Below are 22,197 nucleotides of genomic sequence, written 5' to 3'. Positions count from 1 at the left end.
ATGTCCGTCTCAAGTGTCATAACATAACTAGGTAGGGGTTTGATTCCTGTGAATGGCAAGTGTGTGTGTTTGTGTGAGGGGTTAGTGTGAGGGAAAAGTCCCTTTTGGGAACTGGGTGAACAGACTACAGGATGCCCCTCCCCTTTGCTACACACTGCTGATGTCAGCACCCTATAAGTAGAGCATGAGAAAGGAAACCCCCAGTAATGCGAATAGAGCGCTCTGCTAATGCGTCCGTCTCAAGTGTCATAACATAACTAGGTAGGGGTTTGATTCCTGTGAATGGCAAGTGTGTGTGTTTGTGTGAGGGAAAAGTCCCTTTGGAAACTGGGTGAACAGACTACAGGATGCCCCTCCCTTTGCTACACACTGCTGATGTCAGCACCCTATAAGTAGAGCATGATAAAGGAAAACCCCCAGTAATGCAAATAGCGCTCTGCTAATGCGTCCGTCTCAAGTGTCATAACATAACTAGGTAGGGTTTGATTCCTGTGAATGGCAAGTGTGTGTGTTTGTGTGAGGGGGGTTAGTGTGTGAGGTAAAAGTCCCTTTTGGGAACTGGGTGAACAGACTACAGGATGCCCCTCCCCTTTGCTACACACTGCTGATGTCAGCACCCTATAAGTAGAGCATGAGAAAGGAAAACCCCCAGTAATGCGAATAGCGCGCTCTGCTAATGCATCCGTCTCAAGTGTCAGAACATAACTAGGTAGGGGTTTGATTCCTGTGAATGGCAAGTGTGTGTGTTTGTGTGAGGGGGGTTAGTGTGTGAGGGAAAAGTCCCTTTTGGGGACTGGGTGAACAGACTACAGGATGCCCCTCCCCTTTGCTACACACTGCTGATGTCAGCACCCTATAAGTAGAGCATGAGAAAGGAAAACCCCCAGTAATGCGAATAGCTTGCTCTGCTAATGCGTCCGTCTCAAGTGTCAGAACATAACTAGGTAGGGGTTTGATTCCTGTAAATGGCAAATGTGTGTGTCTGTCTGAGGGGGGTTAGTGTGCGAGTGACGTGTCCCTTTTGGCAAATAGGATAGGACACTACAGGATGCCCATACCCTTTTCTAAATACTGATGATGTCAGCACTCTATAAGTATAGCAGGGGAAGAGAAAACCCCCAGTAATGCAAATAGCGTGCTCAGCTAATGCGCCTGTCTCACGTGTCATAACAGTCAGATAGGGGTTTGAATCCTGCAATTGGCAAGTGTGTGTTTCTGGCTGAGGGGGGTTAGTGTGTGTGGGGACAATGTCCCTTTTGGTAACTAGGTGAACAGACTACAGGATGCACATTCCCCTTCTACACACTGTTCAGCAGATGGCCATGGCCCTGACACAAGTTGTCTGTTGCTATGATGCCCCTTTGGAAGATGCCTGTGTCAGCTGGGTAGTCGATTATGGTGTCCAGTTTGCAGTCATCTGCATATTTGGACAGCCACAGGTCATCCGTGTTGGCCTGTACCTCCAATAAATATGTACCTAACAAGAGGGTCCCAGGACTGAGCCTTCTGGGACACATCCTGAACTGTTATGGGGTCTGGCATGGCTCCAGCAATGCTAACCATGTGGGTTCTGTTCTTCAGCCACTGTGCAATCCATCTAGTGACATAGGGGCTCATATTCAGGCTGGTGAGCTTGCCTAGAATGGCCAAGTGGGGTATTGTTGCGGCGTTTGCAAGGCCCAGGTAGGCTGTGTGAACCACCTTCCCCTCGGCAATGGCCTTGGTGACTGTAGCAAAGGAATCAACCGGGTTACACCTGGTAGTGCTGGTGTGCTCCCAGTAGCCCTGAACCAGGCATCTGTTACTGCACACATATCGATGTTTCCCCTGCAAAGTAGTGTTTTGGGTGCATGCATCTGGAGGATTAGACATCTGGCGTTGTGTAGCATTGCTCTTAGTGTCTTATCCCTTGTGATACTTATGAAGGTGGGTTTGTCATGTGAGCCCTGCCTAACATAGGCACTATGGGGGTAGCAAGAGGCTTTGCCAATATCCGATAGGCCAGGGTGACAGGTGCAGGCTGTCCCTAGCAAAGCAGGTAGTTCAACAGGAGATGGATGTGTGAAGGTGTAGTGCCTGTGACTACTTAGCAGTAGCATACATGACTGCTCACGTGGACACATGTCAGGCAGGTCATATGCACTGTGTCACAGTCAATGTACATGTGAACAGGTCAAACAGTGGCAACCTCTCAAGTGGGACATGGCCATACTTACAGTAGGCTACACAGATGGCACTAGAAGTCCACAGAAGCCCTATAACTATGCATTGCAGGTGTGATCGGTATTCCAGGGTAATTGCAAGCAAACATGCATGCAAACAAAGGTACAGTGAACAGTGCTCCATGTAGTCCATTGTACAACAAACAAGCTGTACCAGTTCCATAAGGTAACACTGCACATATGCAGGCGCTATGCACATGTACATGGAAACACACTGGTCAGATGGCCAGGGTCCAGTCTCAGTGCACACAAGTGTACGGAACATGCATGTACTGTCAGGATGTACAATAACTGGATATAAACCCATGTGCCCATACCTGCAGTAATACACATGTCAAATAACAGACACCGATCCTTCTCACAGTGGTGCCATACTTAGTAGGATGTATGCTCCCTGGCTTGCCACCACAGTATCCCTGACATGTATGGGGACTCTCCCTCCGTGACAGTTCGTTATGTGTGTTGGGGCTGTCTAGCATGGTAGGAGGTGTGTGCATGCAGTGCTAGTGTGCACCTATGTGTCCTGTACCACTTGTGTAGTTATGCACACATATCAACGCCCTCACACATCTGCATTGCAGAGTCTAGTGTGGCCAACATGCCACTTGCAATTTACATGTCCATCATTGTGTATTACTACATGCATTACCCATCCCCTGTGCTACCTATGTATGTAGGCTGCTGTTGACATCATTACCACTAGTATGCCAACATGTGCAGATGATACACTATGGTACTTACCATGGGTGTAGACAACAGGACATGACAATCACACAAATACTGCATCAGGCATGCTGTGATATACCCACAATTAAATCAGCACACAGTACTGTTCAACACATGATACTATTACTACACATCTATGTGGTCACCCTGTGCATCAGTAACATGTTAACCTGTACCTGCACAGTTGTTACAGACTGCAGGAGGTGGCACAGTTTCATCATATGCACAGGGTGTGAACTTGGTATGCCTGGATCAGCCACCCATACCACCAATTGACATGTATGTGTATGTGTGTTGGTGAGGGACAGCAGTAGAAGGTGGGGCAGTGTTGCTGCAGTGTGTGCGTGTATGCGGTAGGCCTAGGTGTTGTTATTTTGCATGTGTGTATGGATGCACACAGTTCCACCTCATGGCTGCCATATACTGGTGTTTGTGGACAGCCACAGACTGTACCTGCCAGGCCATACAGATCAGTGTCTCTGGGCACGGACACGGTACCTGTGCCTTGCAGGGGTGCTACGGACTGTATCCGGTACCAACCCAGACTGGGTACTGTCATCGGAAGCAGGTGTTCACTGACTGGACACAGAGCCCTGTCGGCCCTGGCCAGAGCCACGTGCACGTGGTCTCCTGGGGCGGTCTGATGACAGCACAGAACCAGCATTGCTGGGGCTGCTGCTGGCACTACGGGCGGCCGCGCCCTGTTGTCGCCCACGCCGACTGCCAGCTGCTGCTGTTGCTGGCATACGCCACGCCGACGACGCAACCGCCCACCATCACCCTGGCTCGTGGACATGTAGTTGTGGAGACGGTGTAATATGTCCCCACAACGCCTGTCTACGACGCCGGTGAAATCACGGATGGCGCCGCAATGTCACGCATACCGCCGGTCATGGCTGTGCGACATGCTGTCAGCTCCCTCAGACCCTGTCTGGTGTACCGTTCCATACGTGACTGTGCCTGCATGACAGTCCGGAACATAGCTGAGGTTGTAAGTCCTCTGTGGGCATCGCCTGCCAGGGCAGTACGCCCATGGATGCTCCCACGAGAACCCCTGGACAACTGTCTGTGTGGTACCATGTCTGGGCCATGCCCATGGCTGCTGTGTGGGGAAGCATGTGCCGCAGGTACCACACTACCCTGGTCGATGCCCACTGTATGCTGTCCATCACCTAGGGACAGTGGTGACAAGGGGTGTATTGGCAGGATAACTGTGCGCATGGATGGTGTCGACAGCTGTGTACTGTCAATTGGCTGACCAATGGCGGACCCTGGCATACCGTCCTGTGCCACTACACCAATGTCATCAGTGGCAGTACCCACGGCACCTGACTCAGTTTCCCTGCTAGATAACACCAGAGCAGCAACAGAACCTGTGGGAAGTAAACAGGAAACACAGTTTACAATGTCTTCACACTGCCAGCGATGCACACATGCACACATGCACACATGCACACATGCACAGGTGCACACATGCACACATGCACACATGCACACATGCACACATGCACACGTGCACAGGTGCACACATGCACACATGCACACATGCACAGGTGCACACATGCACACGTGCACACATGCACACATGCACACATGCACACATGCACAGGTGCACACATGCACACATGCACACTGTTTCACACAATTGAACAGTACTCAGTATGCGTGATATTGACACACAGACACAGACACACCTACATGCATACAAGGGGCACCACTAAGTGTGCCAAAAGGTACTATTACTACCAACATCTTAACAGGTAAAGTAAATAGACACTCACCAGCATGGATAGGCTGCACTGCAGTGATACCGGAGGGTCCTGCAGACAGGAGGAAACTAATGTTAGTGGGCACAACTGTGCCAATATTATGGAGTATGATACAGGTCAGGTGTACCACAGTCGCCTTTCAAAGGTCTGCAGCTAATATTGCGGATATCACACTTGCACATTATATACTATGGTTGCAGCTACAAACAAAGGACACACCACACATGCATTAACTACCAGTGTACACAACAGTCAACTACACATGTGACATATTACCTGCACGCTCAGTGTCCTGCTGCTGCGGCTCCAGCCTCCATCATGACACATGTCTGCTGCTGTTGTTGTTGCAGGTGGACTGGAGCCACTACACTCAGGAGCAGTCCCTCCAGTCTGGTGAGTGGGGGATGTGTAGCCACCCCACCACCTGTGGCGACCTGTTGCCTGTGGATATCTGACGCACGCTGACGGACATGTCTAATCAAATCACTGCAGTGATGTCGTACCTGCTCATATGTCCTATTATGCATGCCTATATCATTTACCCGCTGGACAAGGTCCTGCCACAGTGCAGCCCTCACCTGCTGATTCTGGCTGGTGTGGGAAAAGAGTGTTGCATAGTCCCGCACCAGGCTCTGGTGTATCTCCTCATCCTCAGCCACGGAGTAGGTTGCATGTCTCGGGTGGGCCATGTACCTGGGAATAAAGATAACATGGTATCAGCAATCTATGTTGGCAGACCTTGGCACACATAATACACATGCTACTTGACTGTCATAATAACACATATCACACATATGTGGCAGCTGTCTGTCTATTGGTGGATACACATGTAGATGGCCAGGTAGCAGTGCTCGGCCAGCAACTGTTGTACAGTACCTGCCAGGCTACGTACGACATACTACTGGACACCAGCAGTCAGAACACCAATTTAGGTGAGGTGCACCTCCTCACTCTGTGTGTTTGTGTCTAGGTACTGTATGGCGTACATCGGCGACTACTGTGGGCTGACAACACCCTGCTTGCCCTGGATATACATATCCCACCTCCACCACCAGCAGAGATGGCTACAGTGCACAACATTACAGATACAGACGTTACACTTTGTAACACTGATATGGTATCCTTACAGCCCACTGGGCCAGTGTCAGAGACATCACACAATTGCTTTCTACAGACATCTCCAAGACCACATGGCTCATGCATTCCCATATATGTCCAGGACACTGTCCACAAAGGGACAGCATCCTGTCCGGCAAACCCCAGCCATATACTGATTGTATCACACTTGATGTAAGCTACTACGAGACAGAGCATCAGTCTCTGAAGGGAGGGTATGTCTGAGCAGCACTGGTAAGGATCTATTTCCCATCACACTGACCACATGGGCAATGTTGAGTGGGACATCAAGCGTGATACTGCAGATGACCAGGAGGCCTACCTGACCTATTTAGCGACCTGGTCAGGAACCATCCTCTATGCCCATGGGTAGTACACTACACATATTTCAACCTACACCACAGCTAGACCACATTGTGGCGGACAGGGTCAGTGCAGGTGTCACCCCACCCTCCCCCTGTATTAAGGCATGGGTATCCCTGCTGACCCTAACCTCAAGGTCTTCACAGTTATCCAGGTGAGAGACACCCACAGGTGAGCAGACTACACGACATGGACGGGACCTGCTGGTATCCCCAGTTGCATGCTACATTCCCTCTGACAGGCGCTAAACACACATATAGAGGTGCTATGTTACACTACCTGGACTACAGGGTATGTACCTGTACACTGGAGCACAGCACCAGTGGTTCCACTCCATGCAGGAGGCACCTCACCATACCAATACAATACAACACAATACATGACATTGTAATACAATACTGTGCAATATGCTAATGCCCCCGTGTCTACAGCAGCGTACTGTTCTGCTAACCTGACAATTGTGACACATGTGGTGTGATTGTACCTGCTGCCGTCACACAGTTACACAGGGTGACACATATGGCATATTACCTATCTCAGTGACATGCAGCAGGGGTATGTGTGACATGTACACATGGGGAGTCTCGCATCGTAACACTGTGTGGTTTGTTGCAGGGTGTGTCCTGTCTGTGAGTCTGAACCCGTACCTACACATGTGCACTAAATTGCAGTGGCACAGACGACACACAGCAGACAAGTAGGGTGTGTATGGTGGCTGGTGGTACAATGCCTGTTGGACATCTGTCATGGGTGTGACCTCCATATGTGCATCTGGGGGTGGTAACCTGTACGTGGGCGGCATACGTGTACTCTATGGTGTTGACAGTCACTGCGCAATGGTACTGTGTTTGGGTGCATTGTCACCGTGTTGTACATGTCACTGTGTCCTTCTACATATCTGTTGCTGTCGTGTGAGATCCATACCATGGCATACATTACGTGCTGTGGGGGGTACACCGACCTACATGTCCATGCCTGACTGACCATGTGTGCAGACACATACCATGAGCAGCTGTTCCAGGGATAGTGTGCCACTGTGACTATCATTGGGGCCACTATTGTACACATGTCTGACCCTGACCACCCCTGACACATGCAGTGGTGGGCGGACACTCATTTATATGGTGGTTACCTGTGTAGGTGATCTGGACTGTGGTATGATACTCCGGATGTGACACTGGTGTTCACTCCGTGCCTTTGTCACCAGGCACCAGTTGCAATACATCTGTACACATGTGCCTCACTCCAGCTCTGTATACATCTCTCTCACTCTCTCTCTATACATATATCTATGTATTAAGATATGTCTATATGTCTATTTCTATATACATGTACATACGTGTGTATGCATTTGCACATATATATATATTGATGTACATATTCTGCTGTAGATGTGGGAGAGGGGCACAGAAGGGGTGTGGGCGACAGGGGGGGGCAGGCTGTGTTGCAGGTCAGCATATACAATCATACCTGTAGGTGGTCAGATCAGTCTGTCTATGTATATGTATCTACATATTTCTATCTCTGCATGTGTGCATTACATAGATATGTCGCTACAATATTCTATCAGCATCTGTCTATGTGGTCCTACATCTCTCTCTCTCCATGTATGTATACATATATGGATATCATATGTATACATATACATATAAGATATCTACACATACATATGTTGACATGACTACATAGCCATATGTTGGACAGGTATGTCAGCATATATGTCTACCTTACTGTATACACACACTAACATACTGCTAAGCATACATAGCTCTGTAATTTAATTAGTACATGGCAGTACAACCTACAATCAGACGACATATATATGTGCACATAGATGCTCACACATACAACTGTATGTACAGCCTTCACTGATAGGTGCTGTATATCCCCTGCCCATTACACATCTTCATATACATATGGATACAGCCCAATAACACATATGGAGGGTTCACAGTATGTACACCTTGATAGTATGACTTTACAGTACCTGTGTTTGTCACAGCTGTGTCTGCGAATGTCTGTCTCTCTGTCCTGCTGCTGCGGTTCACTGTTGCAGCTTCCAGGTAGCTGTTGCTGGGGCTTGCTGTCTGTCTGCTTAGTTGCAGTATAGTTCTGGGTGTGGTTCTCCCTTTCACCCTCTCTCTCTCTCTCTCTGTCTCTCTGGCTCTCTGGCTCTCTGTCTCTCTGTCTCTCTCCAGGTGCAATGTGATTATTGCATGCGTGGACATGGAATACAGCATACTTTTGTAGGTATCTGCATATGCCCATGTGATGGCCTCTGCACCAATTGTTAGCCAGCATTTGCTAATTGCATGCAGCCTGTTGTGTACTGATTGCAGTTCTCACTGTGATTGCAGAACTGTGCTATAAAAGGGTGTGTGAAATAGGCGTAGCCCTTTCAGATGTTAATGGCAGGGACCATGCTGTTATGCTGTGGACAACATTCTGTGAGTGTAAAGGTTGGTATCTCTAATTTTACTCGGTGGGTTGTGGGTTAACATTCCTCCATTCATTTCACCAGTTTCCTGTACTGACTGTGTATGTACACTAACAACTACTACTATTGTTGATGTGTGCATGTGTGTGTGTGTGCTTTCCTTTCACCTTTGCTTGCACTCTGTTGCTACGTCTTTGATAGTTGCCCTTCACTGTCAGTACTGGTGTGCCTGCTAGGTGTCTGGACTGTTGTGTGCTGCTGTAGCTTTCCTATTTCCCATGTACATTCACACCCTGGAATGCTTGCTATATCTGCTAGGGTGTTACAGCATGCAGTGTGGTCTGGCCATGGTGTGGGCCTTGACATCTATTAGCATATGTGGGTATGCTGCTGAGCAGGCCCCAGAGGCTTTCAGGTTCACCAGGTATGTGCCTCATGGAATGGTACATATCAGTGGGGTGCACCCATTAATATGTCTGGTATGCTGCAGGTGTGACTGTGGGTTAGCATGAGCATAGGTATTACTACACCTTTTCTGCCATGCGAGTGGTGAATACTTTCTGGAACCCATAGTTGCCATTGCATGTGTTACACCTTTCTGCCTACTGTTTGTACATTTCACATGTGGTCTGTGGGGCATCCCTGTAAGACATTCACTGTTGCTATGTCTAGGGTCTTAACTATTCAAATATGGTGGTGTTGTACCCGTCATGTGTACAGATATTTGCAGGCTGTCCACATGTCTGCCTGAGAATTTGGTCATTATCTCATGCACACCTTTATCTGGCAGGTCATTCTGGCCTCAAGTCAGGATATGGTGACAAACATTTGTTGTAACTTCATTTGTAATGTGTCCCTGGTTTTGTCCCTTTGCTCCACATATTTTATTACTTGGTCCGGATGTGTTCCTGTAAGGGGTTGTGGGGTATGGGCAGTGCTTCTCCTGCTGTGAGTATGTGTGTGTCTTGCAAGGTGCTATGGTGACATTATTACCTACTAGCTTCCAACTAGCATGGCTGTTTCTGTTCACACACTACTATTATGGAAATCCACCAGTTTTCTTTGTGATTCTAAATGTCATGCTTTGTGTACTACACATCTATATTCCCTGTACATTCATTCCTACTGTTAAATGATATATTTACTTTAGCACAGTGTTTCTATGTAAGAGTCATGGCTTAGTGGTAAGTCATGCAGACTATAGTTGCCAAGGTCCGGGGTTCGGGACTCACAGTGGGATTTTATTTTTCTTTTGAACTGAGTACAGGACCTGTCAATCAAAGTGACTAAGGCACTTTTAAGCTGTTGTAACCGGGTTAGCGCTGGTTTGCTTGGAGGTCACGATGACTGGCCCGGTTAGCTCACGCACAAGCGCACACCCGCGCTATTTTCTTTGAAAGAAAAGAAAACAGGGAGACAGGAAAGTGGTGAAAAAGGGGTCACAAAGAGGGTAAGACAGTAGGGAAACAAGCTTGGGATGTGCAGGAGGGATGTAGGTAAGGCCCATAGCTGCCCATTTCTTCAGCAGCAACAGCTGTGCATATGTATGTAATTTGGTGTGACATTTGAAACCTTCCACCCCTGAGAGAGGTGTCAGGACAACAATAATACCTGTTGTACAGCCAATTGGAATTGATGGGTTCCATGTCCAGTAGACATGTGTGCGGAATGGGCAGCTATGTATGGGGCGTAATTTTTTTGTGGGTACAGAGTGCCCTTTTTTTTTTTTTTTTCAGGTGAGAGTGGTATGTCAGGTGAAGGTAGTCGGTACAGCTGGGGAGGTAGGTTGGGTAGGTTAACAGACAAGACAAACAAGACGCATACAGGGGCGGTGTATGACACATGTGGGGGGGTTACACAAATGACGGGGACGGAGGTTGGGATGTCCAGAGCCCATGAGCCCACAGATGGCAACAGTGGAACTGATATCCCCACCCATAGGCAGCTGCCACTGTTCCTTCACTGCCCAGGACGGGGCGGTGCTGGGGGCTGTGTAGGCGGGGCAACGGGCAAGCCCGTTAGTTGCACCACCCGTGCCTCGAGCTGGCGGAGGGGCTCGAGGACAGAGTCCCGAATCTCCCTACGCACCACAGTCCGGACGCTACGGAGGGTGAGTGGTGGATCTCCTCTGGCCACACTTGCAGAGGGGCGAGCCCGTCCCCTGCAGCGCTTCCACCCGCAGGTGGCACAGGGCCACCGGAGGAGGGTCCGGACTCGGCACTAGTGCCAGGTGCACTCGCCAGCTGAGGTGGGAGAGGTGGGTCCGCCGGAACCCGCCTTCCCTGTCGTTCTATGTTTTGCATTATGTCATTACAGTTTGGGTTAGTGACATATAAAAACCATTCACAGTTAGTTTTAACAGCATGCATTAGTATTCCCATTAAACACACCCAGTTATTCACACCATTGAACAGCGTGCATAGCACATGCATAATTCCAACAGTAATACACAGTCCAACAACATGCAGGGTTGGTTGATGGCAACAGGCCATCAGGTGTGGATGTATGAACGGGGCGGATGCATCAACAGACATGCAAATATATATGACCCAACAGGACAGATGTCCAGGGGTGGTAATTGTGATTGCACATACCATTTTCCCGTGGAATGGGTTATAGATGGTTAGAGGGTGGGGTAAATCAGACATATTATTAACACCTTCAAATACAACCACATATGCTGTACATTTATAATAGCTACAGTTATATACACACTACTGTTCTGACTACAGTGTCCTATATGTTAACTACTTAACCTTGCAGATGGGACTGTTACTGCAACATAAGTCTACATTTTATTGCTGTTCATACACAAGTCATATCGAAATTTGTGCAGATACATCTCCTGTGAAGTGTTCTTTGTATAACTGTAGACAGGTGTGGATGTTTGGGATATCAGACAGTCATCCTATCTGCATATTTCAGACTGGGAGCAGCATATCCAGATTTTGGTGTACACATTCCACATGCAGCAACACTTTGAACAGATGTTTCTGTTTGGTTTTGGGTCTCACATGCATTTAATTATGTCCTGACTGCAGTATACTTTATTCAGGGGTTATTACTACTGTAGTGCTGTATTCCTGACACTTTCTCACACTCTCTCACTTGCTTTCATTTTACTATTCAGACTGGTACTTCTAGGCTTTATTGACATGTTTTAACAGAATTATTGCAGTTATTTCCAGCACTCTCACTTCTATCATGTTTCAGAATTTCCACATGTATTCATCTCACACAGGTGGATTCATCCTCTTCTGCAGCTATACTTTACCTGCTGCTGCTGTTTGTGTACTATTTTCTTACAGGCAGGGCAGTTTTATTTACAAATATGTGTTGGACAGTCTCATGATTAGTTTCATCTTACAGGCTGGGAACTGTTGTAATCAGGCAATACTTGCATAAACTTTCACACTCTGTGAGTTGCAGATTTAATTCCTTCCTGGCTACACTGCACTCTTATGCTGTCATACATTTATACATCTTTACAGTTACTAGTTGTGGATTACTGACCTGCCTGGTGGCGCAACCGCACCAGCCTATCAGCATAGGCTCTGCGGTTCGCAGAACGGACACCTGCAGCTGTAATATAAATGAAGTAATATTGGAATACACATCTCCATGATTGCAGGTAGTTTAACTTTCTACAAACATAATTAATTTATACTTACTCAGTGGTGGGGCGTTGGGTGATTGCCGGGCCTCCTGGATCCAACGGGTCAGTTGGTCCTGCTTACGTCTCTTCAGGTCCGCATGGTGGTGACGGACCTGCTCACCTGTCTGAGGAATTCCTGTGGCACTGGTGAGTTCATGAGCCAACTGGTCCCACGCCTCAGCCTTGTACGCTCCCCAAAGGACCTGGCCCTGCATGAGTTGGGCCTCATGGTTATGGACTAGGAGCCAGGCCATGTACCTGGACTCCTCAACACCCCACCTCTGCGCTCGGAAGCGACTACCCTCACCTACACCTGACATTCTAACTGCAGGTCTGTTATACAATCGTTTATGCTGTGTATTCCCGCCTATGGGGCTTATATAGTCCGTTTTTCCCGCACATATCTGTGATTGGCCAGTTTGGAATTGTATCAACTTCAGTAAACCTGCATTGTCATGCTGTGGTTTGTATTCATTCCTATATATGAGCTGATATTGCATTTCTATGTACTGCTGTCATGGCTTAGTGGTTCTGTACCTTGACTTTGGTGTATAGTATCCTGGGTTCGAACCTGGCCACTGCTTTTTATTTTTCAGGACTGTCTAGACATGTTGAGGGGTGTGTCTGTGTAAAGGCATTTTGGATACGGCTTGCTCACCGTTGCCCGTCGGTTAGCTCGTTTGCGCGGTGCGCAGCTCCGCGCAAACGGGGTAAGCCGGTTTAACACTGATTTGGCTATTGGCACGCATATGCTGCTTAGCGCAATTAGGGGCACATATATTTAGCGTGGTAAACCGCTGCTCGGCTACAGGCACTCATTTTGCACCAGTTAAACCTATGCTTATCTACGGGCACATGACCTCCCTCTGTTGAACTGTAGCTCAGCTATGGGCATATGTGGCAGTTTATATTCATTTCTTAGCTCACATTTATTCAATATGAATAGGCTATTACATTGCATTTTACATATATTCTGGTTTTATGTGTACATATATGTGTCAGGGACTTGTTTCCTGCTTATTTTGAGAAAAAAAAAATTGTGTTGTGGGGGCTCGAACCATGAATGCCTGCTTTGCAGCCAGCATCTCTACCGCCGCTATTGCTTCCTGGCTTATTTTGCATATGTAGTTCTTATATGCTTTCCCACTGACTGCTAACTGTAGCTGCGCTACGGGCACGCCCGCGCAAACGAGCGCACTCACGGTTAAACATCTTTACAGTTTAAAAAAAAAATGACATGTACATTTATATTTCTTTTATGTTTAATAGTCTGTAGGGGCATGTGTTGTGTTGTGTTTATTCACATTTGCGTGGGCTCTGTTGTGGGTGTGTACTTTGGACACTTTTACACTTCTGGGGGCGTGTCCGCTTGCAGGGATCAGCCTACGGACACGCCCCCTACTGTCTTACACGGCCGTGTTCGACTTGGGTGTGATTCAGCATGCTCTCATGAATATGCAGAGCATGCTGACATCACTCAGTTTAACTGCAGCCTCCGTGTAAGAGTTATAACTCTTACACGGAGGCTTCGTGAATCCTGGGGATTATTTTTCACAAAGTTAATCTGCAGTACCAGAATACCAAGACAAAAAGAATTGGAACAATACAGTAGAGTAACAGCATTAAGTCCGTATTATCATATGTTAAAAAAAATGTATATGATTCCTATAAATACTGCATTTCTTACCTTACGATCATTATCTGACTCTCGGAATATCAATTTGTCTACCTCATTTGTGTCTGCTATACGGATTGTCTGCATTGTTGCAGTTGAACAAAGTGCCTACAGAAAAACAAAGAATGTAGAAGATTATGTTTGGCAAGTCATCTACATCCAAATATAGTACATAAAATTTCACTTTTTTTAGGACATACAGCATAAATGTCTAAAGTTATATTAACAGAATGATCACCTGTTAGAGTATTGTTTTATGACATGTTATCTGTATCACATCTGAGCAGTCAGAAATTAATATGTCTTCAGCTTTAGAATTCTAAATATGTAACAGTAACAGCATTTCCGAGGTTTAGTGGCAAACACTAACCAGATGAAAGAAAAATGCTGTTCTTTCCTGTATATGTATGAAAAAAGTTTGCTGTGGTCTTTTTAGTTATATAAAGTCACATTAACAGCCTGTCTACACAAGAGTTACATCACTTTTTACAGGTTGCTAACCTGTTTTGTTTTTTCCCTTTTAGATTACATTATATTCTTATCTCCCATTCAGTGCAGGGCATTGCTATGCACTAGATTCAAAAATGAAATGTATTAACACTGACACTTTCTCATTTATAGGGTAGGTTGAACTCTCTCTCCTTGATGTTGCTTACTGTACAGTTAACTGACATGCAATGTATTTAACTGATGAAAATGTGGGGAGTATCACACTGTCTGTGGATCTGGCTACAGAACATTACAAATTCACTGCAAATTAAGGGAACTCAGCACGAAGCCTTGATTGTTGCCTAGGCAACCTGACTCTGCAGCCCCAAGCATTAGAGGACAGGAAAGGAAAGAAAAAGCACCAGCCTGTTCACCTCAGCTGGGAGGTGGGACATATCTAAGGGTGGCAGAAAACTCAACAGTTCCCCAGAGGAAGCTGGGGAGAGTAGATTGGGCATTGAGAACTGTATCACTTAAATATAAGGGGAACTCCTATCCTGCAAACACTTACTGCACACCAACCCTGGAGTTTATTTGAGACAAACATGAGGACAAGTAGGACTTGTGTTTAACCCTTGAGCAGCAGTTGCTTTTCTGTGACACAGGATATGAATGAGGAGGGAACATACGGCAAAGAGCCGTAATGTTGAAATTCAAAACATTGAGACCAAAATCTTGAAAGTTCAATGCACTGAAATCTGAAAACACTGAATCCCACAACACTGAAAAGACACAGGAAACCAACATTTACTAAATTCCACCACAACAACATACAGAAACAAATAAAAAACAAACTATATCAAACTTCTACAAATATAAGCAGGGGGGCAAGCCATCCTGTGCTCTCCCCATGTGGGGGCTGCACCCCCCCACACTCTCTGCTGCTTAAATATATCAACCCACGAGATCAAACTACACAGAACAAAACAAATGTTAGAATGTTAAATCGGCTGTGGAAACAGTGTTATGATGTGCCAATTGGTTGCTGTGACTTTAAAATGTGTTATGTTGTGGTATAGTAAGTAAGAAAGGAACATGAATGAGGTTACCTATTAAACTCCGGTAAATACTGAAAAGATATATAGTAATGTGTATGGTTTTAGCAGTGAAGTTTGTTTCAAAGAGAAGGTTGAGGATAGTTTGTACAATTTAAATAGGCAGTCATGAAGTGTGGAATGGTATGTTTGCCATTTTGTTCTGTGTGCTGCGATCTCGGAGTTGATATATTTAAATAGCAGGGGGTGTGGGGGGTGCCGGGGGGCTTGCCCCCCTGATTATATTAGGAAAAGTTTAATATAGTTTACTTTTTATTTGTTTCTTTATGTTGTGGTGGAATATAGTAAATGTTGGTTTCCTATGTTCTTTCAATGTTGTGGGATTCAATGTTTTCAGGTTTCAGTGTATTGCACTTGCAAGATTTTGGTCTCAATGTTTTGAAATTATGGCATGTGATGTTTTGAAGTGCATCCATATATATATATATATATATATATATATATATATATATATATATATATATATATATATATACATATATATATATATATATATATATATATATATATATATATACTTTGAAATAATGAAATCTTACAATGCCGAAGACCAGAATACTGAGACCAAAACATCCAAACTTCAATTTTCTGAAACTTCAAAATATCAACTCCTAAAATAGCAAAACACTAAACATAAACCTTTACAGCCTACCCTCCACCACAAAACAGACACCAACAAATAGAAATAAACCAGAATCTACTTTTCTACATTTAAACAAGTTGGCAAGCCCCCTCCCCTGCAGCCCCCCACATCCCCTGCTTATTAGATATATCCACTCTGAGATCCTGAGATTACACTACAGCGATGACAACAGTAAATATACCATTCCACTCTTTACAGTTGGATGTGTAAACCTCAACAGAATCTCCTTTTTACTAAACAAACAAATGGTACAAATACATTCTATGACCAACACTTACTTATTTTTAAAGTGTTTACCTTACTACACATCCCACCAATACTTCCCAGACCTTGCAATGTAATGTCAAGCATTTTTTTTTTTGATTAACTACAAAGTACACCATCGTAAAGGCTTATAACCCTTTTTAAAACTTTACACCAGTTTTTCAACAGCCGTTTCACTATTTCAACATTTGGAATTTTAAACTTTCAGCATAATGCAAGTTCGACATTTTGGGTTCAATATTCTGGTCTTTGGCATTGTAAGATTTTGTTATTTCAGAGTTATGACTTCAGAAAACTCTGTTGCAGACTGTAGAGTGACATTCCCTTCACTCAAGCTGATGTCAGCTTGCCTCACATATTTTCATATACTTTGTGTAAAGTAATTTCCCAGAGTTGCTGACCTGAGACCCAGGTACTTCTAGCCTGCATGAGGGATCTGATCAATGAGAAAGCATAAGGAAAGAGAACACAAGGAAGCAAGTGGATGGGAAAGGGACATAGATTTTCATCCCATCTCTAGGTTCCCAGGAAGACAATGGTGGGAGTGTACAAGAACTGCAACAGTGGCATACACGAACATCTACTGTTACGATAAGCTGGTTACACATGTAATGCTATGCCTTTTGTCTGGAATGCTTGGCCTAAGGAGCATACATGACCACAAAATTGCTGAGTAGTTCACCATTTAAAGTTGAAGTTTCTCTCACAAAAAAATAGGAGCTTGATGTTTACTTCACACGAATGCACTTCTGTGTCCTAGAAAGACACTAGCTGAATAAGACCATGCACAGGACAGTGGATCTACAATTCTCTTTGCTGCTTGCACGTGAAATCTCAGAAGAAACGATGCTGGTCGATATACTCATGTTATCTCTTTTTGAAGGACCCTCTGTGCTAGGTGAAATAATTGTGAAAAATCCCAGAAATGTCCCAAAAATAACCCAAATGCATTAGAAATCAAGACAGCAATGCTAACAGATGCATGATATGAATACACTCCTGCAGTATGCACTAGCAGTAATTACATCATTATGTATACGCAATGATGTTGCTCTTCACATTTTGTTATATAATGCAATAACTTTGCAATTTGCATACTTATAGGCCTGTGCATTGAGAAAAGTTAAAGTGTTGAAAGTACATGCAAGTCTCCAGCTTATTGAATGGCTCAACTGGCACCACAATAGAGTGGTATCCTGAACCTTGGTTCAATTCACAGCTGAATTACTCAACTCTCGCTCAGCTGTGTGTATGTTCACATTGCTGTATAGCAGACATTAGCAAAATGAGCAATTCTTTGTTTAATCACTGGGTTGTGTACAAAAGAAGGATTAAGTGCTATAGAAGCATGCAGGTCTCTAGGTGATTCAGGGATGGAGATGGTAGCATAGTGCAATCATATTCTGAAGGGCATGGATTCAAGTTCCAGATTAAGCACTTAATTCTTTACTAGTTTGGAATATATATGTTAATAAAATACCACCAATCCAAGAAGTAAGCAAATTTAATGAAACACTTAGCGCCTCAGCTTACACAGCCTTCCAAGAGTAAAAACACTACAAAATACTGTTTGCTTATATACAGCATATTGCACAAAGCAATTAATCAATTAAGCATACAATTCAAATCACATACTTCCAATTACATTCTTTGTTGAGTCCCTGAGGCTCCAAAGTACCATACTTTAAAATCAGCAGGGTTTCTTTTTTTAAGAGTTGTTTTTTAAAGACATACATTCACCTATGCCAACTTGCAATTTTTCCAAGACACAAGCCCTAAGAGAATCAGTGTTAGAGTTGTGTGCTGTCAAAAAATGACTCCCAAGGGGACTCTAATTTTTTTATTTTTTTAATGTCCCCTAACATGTTCCTGCAACCGGACCCTAAAACTACTGTAAGATTCCCCTATGTAAAACTTCTTACATACATATACCCCTCCGTATTACAACTGTATTCATGCCTAGTTATAAACTTGATGCCATTAATATAGGGAAAAGAGCTTACTACATACTGACAGATGGAACAACCATCACATGGAACAGTACCTTTATTTATTTATTTTTTTCCAATAATTTTTATTTTTATTTTTACATTAATAAATGTCACAAATAAAAACCATCTTACAACATGACTGTGTGCATATATATATATATATATATATATATATATATATATATATATATATATATACATACACACATATATATATATATATATATATACATACATACATACACACATATATACATACATACACATACACACATATACATATGTTATACATTGATGTCAAATACCACAGGATATAGGTCATACAACATATCTATTTACACTATGTACATAGATGCTTTCATTGTTAATTCCACAGTTATATAGACAGTATATACATTCGTAATATCCAAGTTATTATTTAATATCTGAACTTGTATGTGTTCTTTGGTTCCATTATAGTGTATTTCTAAGTTGCTGTGTGATGAATTATGTTAATATGATGTTAAAGGTTTGTTCCCAAATTTCTCTGGATTTCATGTTTTTGTTTCTTTTATCTGTTACTATTTTATGAGCTAAAAGGTGTTGTATAGCTACTTGTTTAAAACCCTCCCAAGAGATATTTATCGTATCTAGCCATTTAAAAGCTATATACAGTTTCATTAGTAGGAAAATTGTTAAAAGTGTATTTGCTTGTTTTCTTGGGATGTTGGGTGAGAGAATGTGTAACAGAGTGAATTCCCAAGTTAATGTTGATGTTTGATAACCTGTTTTTTGTAATTGTACCTTGAGAGAGTTCCAGAGTTTATAGACACATTTACAACTCCAAAATACATGCATTAAGCCAGCTATCTGGTCCTTACAGTGTGGGCAGAAAGGTGATTTTGATGTGTTAAATTTGTGTAGGATTGCAGGTGTAAAATAAGCATTATTATTGATCATGAGCTGAGTGTATGCTAACTTTTTGAGAGGTCGAATCTTCAGTGTTAGATTGATTGCCTGGCTTATTTGCTGATCATCTATGGATGGTTTAATTTTTCTCCAGTAGTTAGAGAAGAGGAGGTCCTTCTGGTATTTGATTTCATTTATCATTTTATATGAATTGGTAATAGTTTTCTTTGTTGTGATAATAGTTTTCCAAAGCCTGCTACAAGTTTCTATGTCACTATTGGTCATAGTAATATTTTGGAGATAACTGGAACACAGTTCTTTGATTTGTCTTAGGATTATTATATGTGATTTAGGGAGGTTTAAGTTGGTCCTCATTTCTTGTATTGAACAGTTAAGGTAGGGATAGATATATTGGATTGTTTTATCTTTTAGTCTGGGAAAAGGGACTAAGTCCAGCATCTTATTGTTTATTTTTAAATTTGGGTTTTTATGAATGGGTTGCAGTATTGTCAGGGCATGTCTAAGGTTCAAGAATTGAAAGAGTTTTTTTGCGCTAGGTTGATAGAATGTTTTAAGGGCTCTATAATGTTATACGTTTGTATTTCTTTCTGCTTCAGGAATGGAAGTGCTTTGGGATTGAAACCTAGAGCTTTAATATATCTATAATATATTGTCACCCAGAGAGGAGACCAATTTTCCATTGACGGGTTATGTTCAGCTATTCTCAATATTCTGTTAGTGTTAATGATCGAGTAGTACATTTTAAAATCTGGTAGATTTAGTCCTCCTTTGCTTTTGGGGAGTGTTAATTTTGGATAGGAGATTCTGATTTTTTTGGGTTCCCATATAAATTTTGCTAGGAAGGTATGAATTTGTTTGAAGAATTCATTATGTATTGTTGTCTGTGATGTCATCAATATATACATTAATCTAGGTAAAATGTTCATTTTGATTATTGATACTTTGGCCAAGAATGGTAGTTTTAGGTTGTTCCATCTTTTGCAGTCTTGCATTATATTTTGCCATTTAAGGTTTACATTGTGTTGGTAGAAGTCTTTGTTACTCTGGAAAAAGGTGATTCCCAGGTATTTAGTTTCTTCTTTAATTTTTATTGTGTTTAACAATGGTATTAGTGAGATGAGTTTGGGTGTTTTTAGGGGGAAAATATTAGTTTTATTAAGGTTTAGTTTGTAGTTAGACATAGTCTAGAAATGTTCAATTGCAGCTATTATTTTGTTTATATATCTGAATTTGGTGTAGTGCAGTATATGTTCAGATCATCTGCAAATGCAGTGAGGTATATTTTGAAGTTGTGTATTGATGGAGTATTGTGATATGTATTTTGTTTAATGTATAGAAAGAGTGGTTCTAGGTATAGGTTAAACAGGAAGGGTGATAGTGGGCATCCTTGTCTTGTTCCATTTTTTATTAGGATCCTATTTGACCAAGTTTTATTTATATACAAAGATGTGTATGGGTTGCTATAGAGAGTTTGGATTATCTGAATGAAGTTATTGGGAATATTAAAGTAGGGTAGTGTTTGGAGTAAGAATTCTAGATTAACCCTATCAAATGCCTTGTGGGCATCCACTACCATTGTGTAGATGTTGATATTGTATCGGTTAGCGTAGGATATTAGTGCATCTAATGTTAATGTATTGTCACTAGTCTGTCTATGTGGTGTAAAACCGGATTGTTCTGGGGAGAGGATTTTTTCTATCAGATTTTTCATTCTGTTTGCAAGTATAGAGGTAAATATTTTAGTATCTATATTTAAGAGGGAGATGGGTCTGTAGCTGTCAGGGTTTTTGGGGTCTGTGTGTTCTTTTAATATAAATATAGTTTTAGAGGCATTAAAGTGGATATCATTTATTTTATAGTTTATTATGTAATTCAGTGTATAGTATAGTAGTTTGGCTATCAAGGGGGAAAATGCTTTGTAAAATTCTGATGGGAGTCCATCCGGACCCGGAGCCTTATGCACTTTTAAGTGTTTGATTGTTGTAATAAATTCACTGATGGATATCGACTCAGTTAGTTTTTTTTGTTGGTCTAAATTGAGTTTAGGGAATTTCAGTTTTTGAAGAAAAAGAGTTATATCTTCCTTTGAGGTTTGTAGTATTTGTGCTCCATATATTTGAGAGTATATTTGTTCAAATGTTTTAATAATGTCTTCATTTTTTGTGTAGTTTTAGTCTCTGTCATTTATTTCTGATATATTGGAGGCATTTTTGTGTTGGCAGATAATTCTGGCCAGAGCTCTAGATGGTATTTGAGCTTCTTCTGCGTAAGTGGCTAACATTCTGGCTTCATAGAAAGATAGGTTCCTGGTTTCTAACATATATAGATCCCTTTGCAGTTTTAAAAGTTCTGCTTCTGTTTGGTTCTTAGGGTTATTTATTAGTTCTTTTTGAAGATGCTCTATTTTCCCTTTCAGTATATGCTCCTCTTTCAGTTGTATTTTTTTATAGTATGCTGCTTTTTTGATAAACAATCCTCTGATTTGTGCTTTGGTTGCAGCCCATTCTATGTCAGTTGGTACTTGGGAGTTAGTGATATTTGTAAGAGCTATTTTAGTATTGCTTCTGTTTCTTTTATTACATCCATTTTGGAAAGTAAATTAGGGTTTAATGACCAATTATGACCCCTATTCTCTAAATATATCTTTTTGCCCCAGTTAATGTTCAGTGTGATTTTGGAGTGATCTGAAAAGAACCTGGTATGTATAGTTATTGTTGGGTCCATGTTAATGAATATGTCAGGGATTAAGAAGAAGTCTATCCTTGACCACATTTTGTGGCATTGTGAATAGAATGTGAATTTCCCTGTTTTATCTGCACTGTTCCCATGTTTAAAAGGGTCATATAGTTTGAAATCTTGTTTGAGTTCATTAAGGGCTAATGT

The 22,197-nt window shown here is 42.9% G+C and overlaps 1 protein-coding gene across 3 annotated transcripts in view; it reads right to left on the bottom strand.

Annotated features, from left to right (window-relative positions):
* Positions 1 to 22,197, bottom strand: part of INPP5A (inositol polyphosphate-5-phosphatase A) — a 3,411,481-nt gene that overhangs the window by 550,994 nt on the left and 2,838,290 nt on the right. For all 3 annotated transcript variants that reach the window (XM_044056820.1, XM_044056818.1, XM_044056819.1), the window contains exon 10: positions 13,976 to 14,071. In XM_044056820.1, coding sequence (XP_043912755.1) covers positions 13,976 to 14,071 — 96 coding nt within the window. The remainder of the gene's footprint in view (positions 1 to 13,975; positions 14,072 to 22,197) is intronic.

Source organism: Protopterus annectens, chromosome 14.part0 (genome assembly GCF_019279795.1).
Source record: "Protopterus annectens isolate FY-2018-M chromosome 14.part0, PAN1.0, whole genome shotgun sequence".
Taxonomy (NCBI): Eukaryota; Metazoa; Chordata; order Ceratodontiformes; family Protopteridae; genus Protopterus; species Protopterus annectens.
This window is presented reverse-complemented; position numbering and strand designations above follow the sequence as displayed.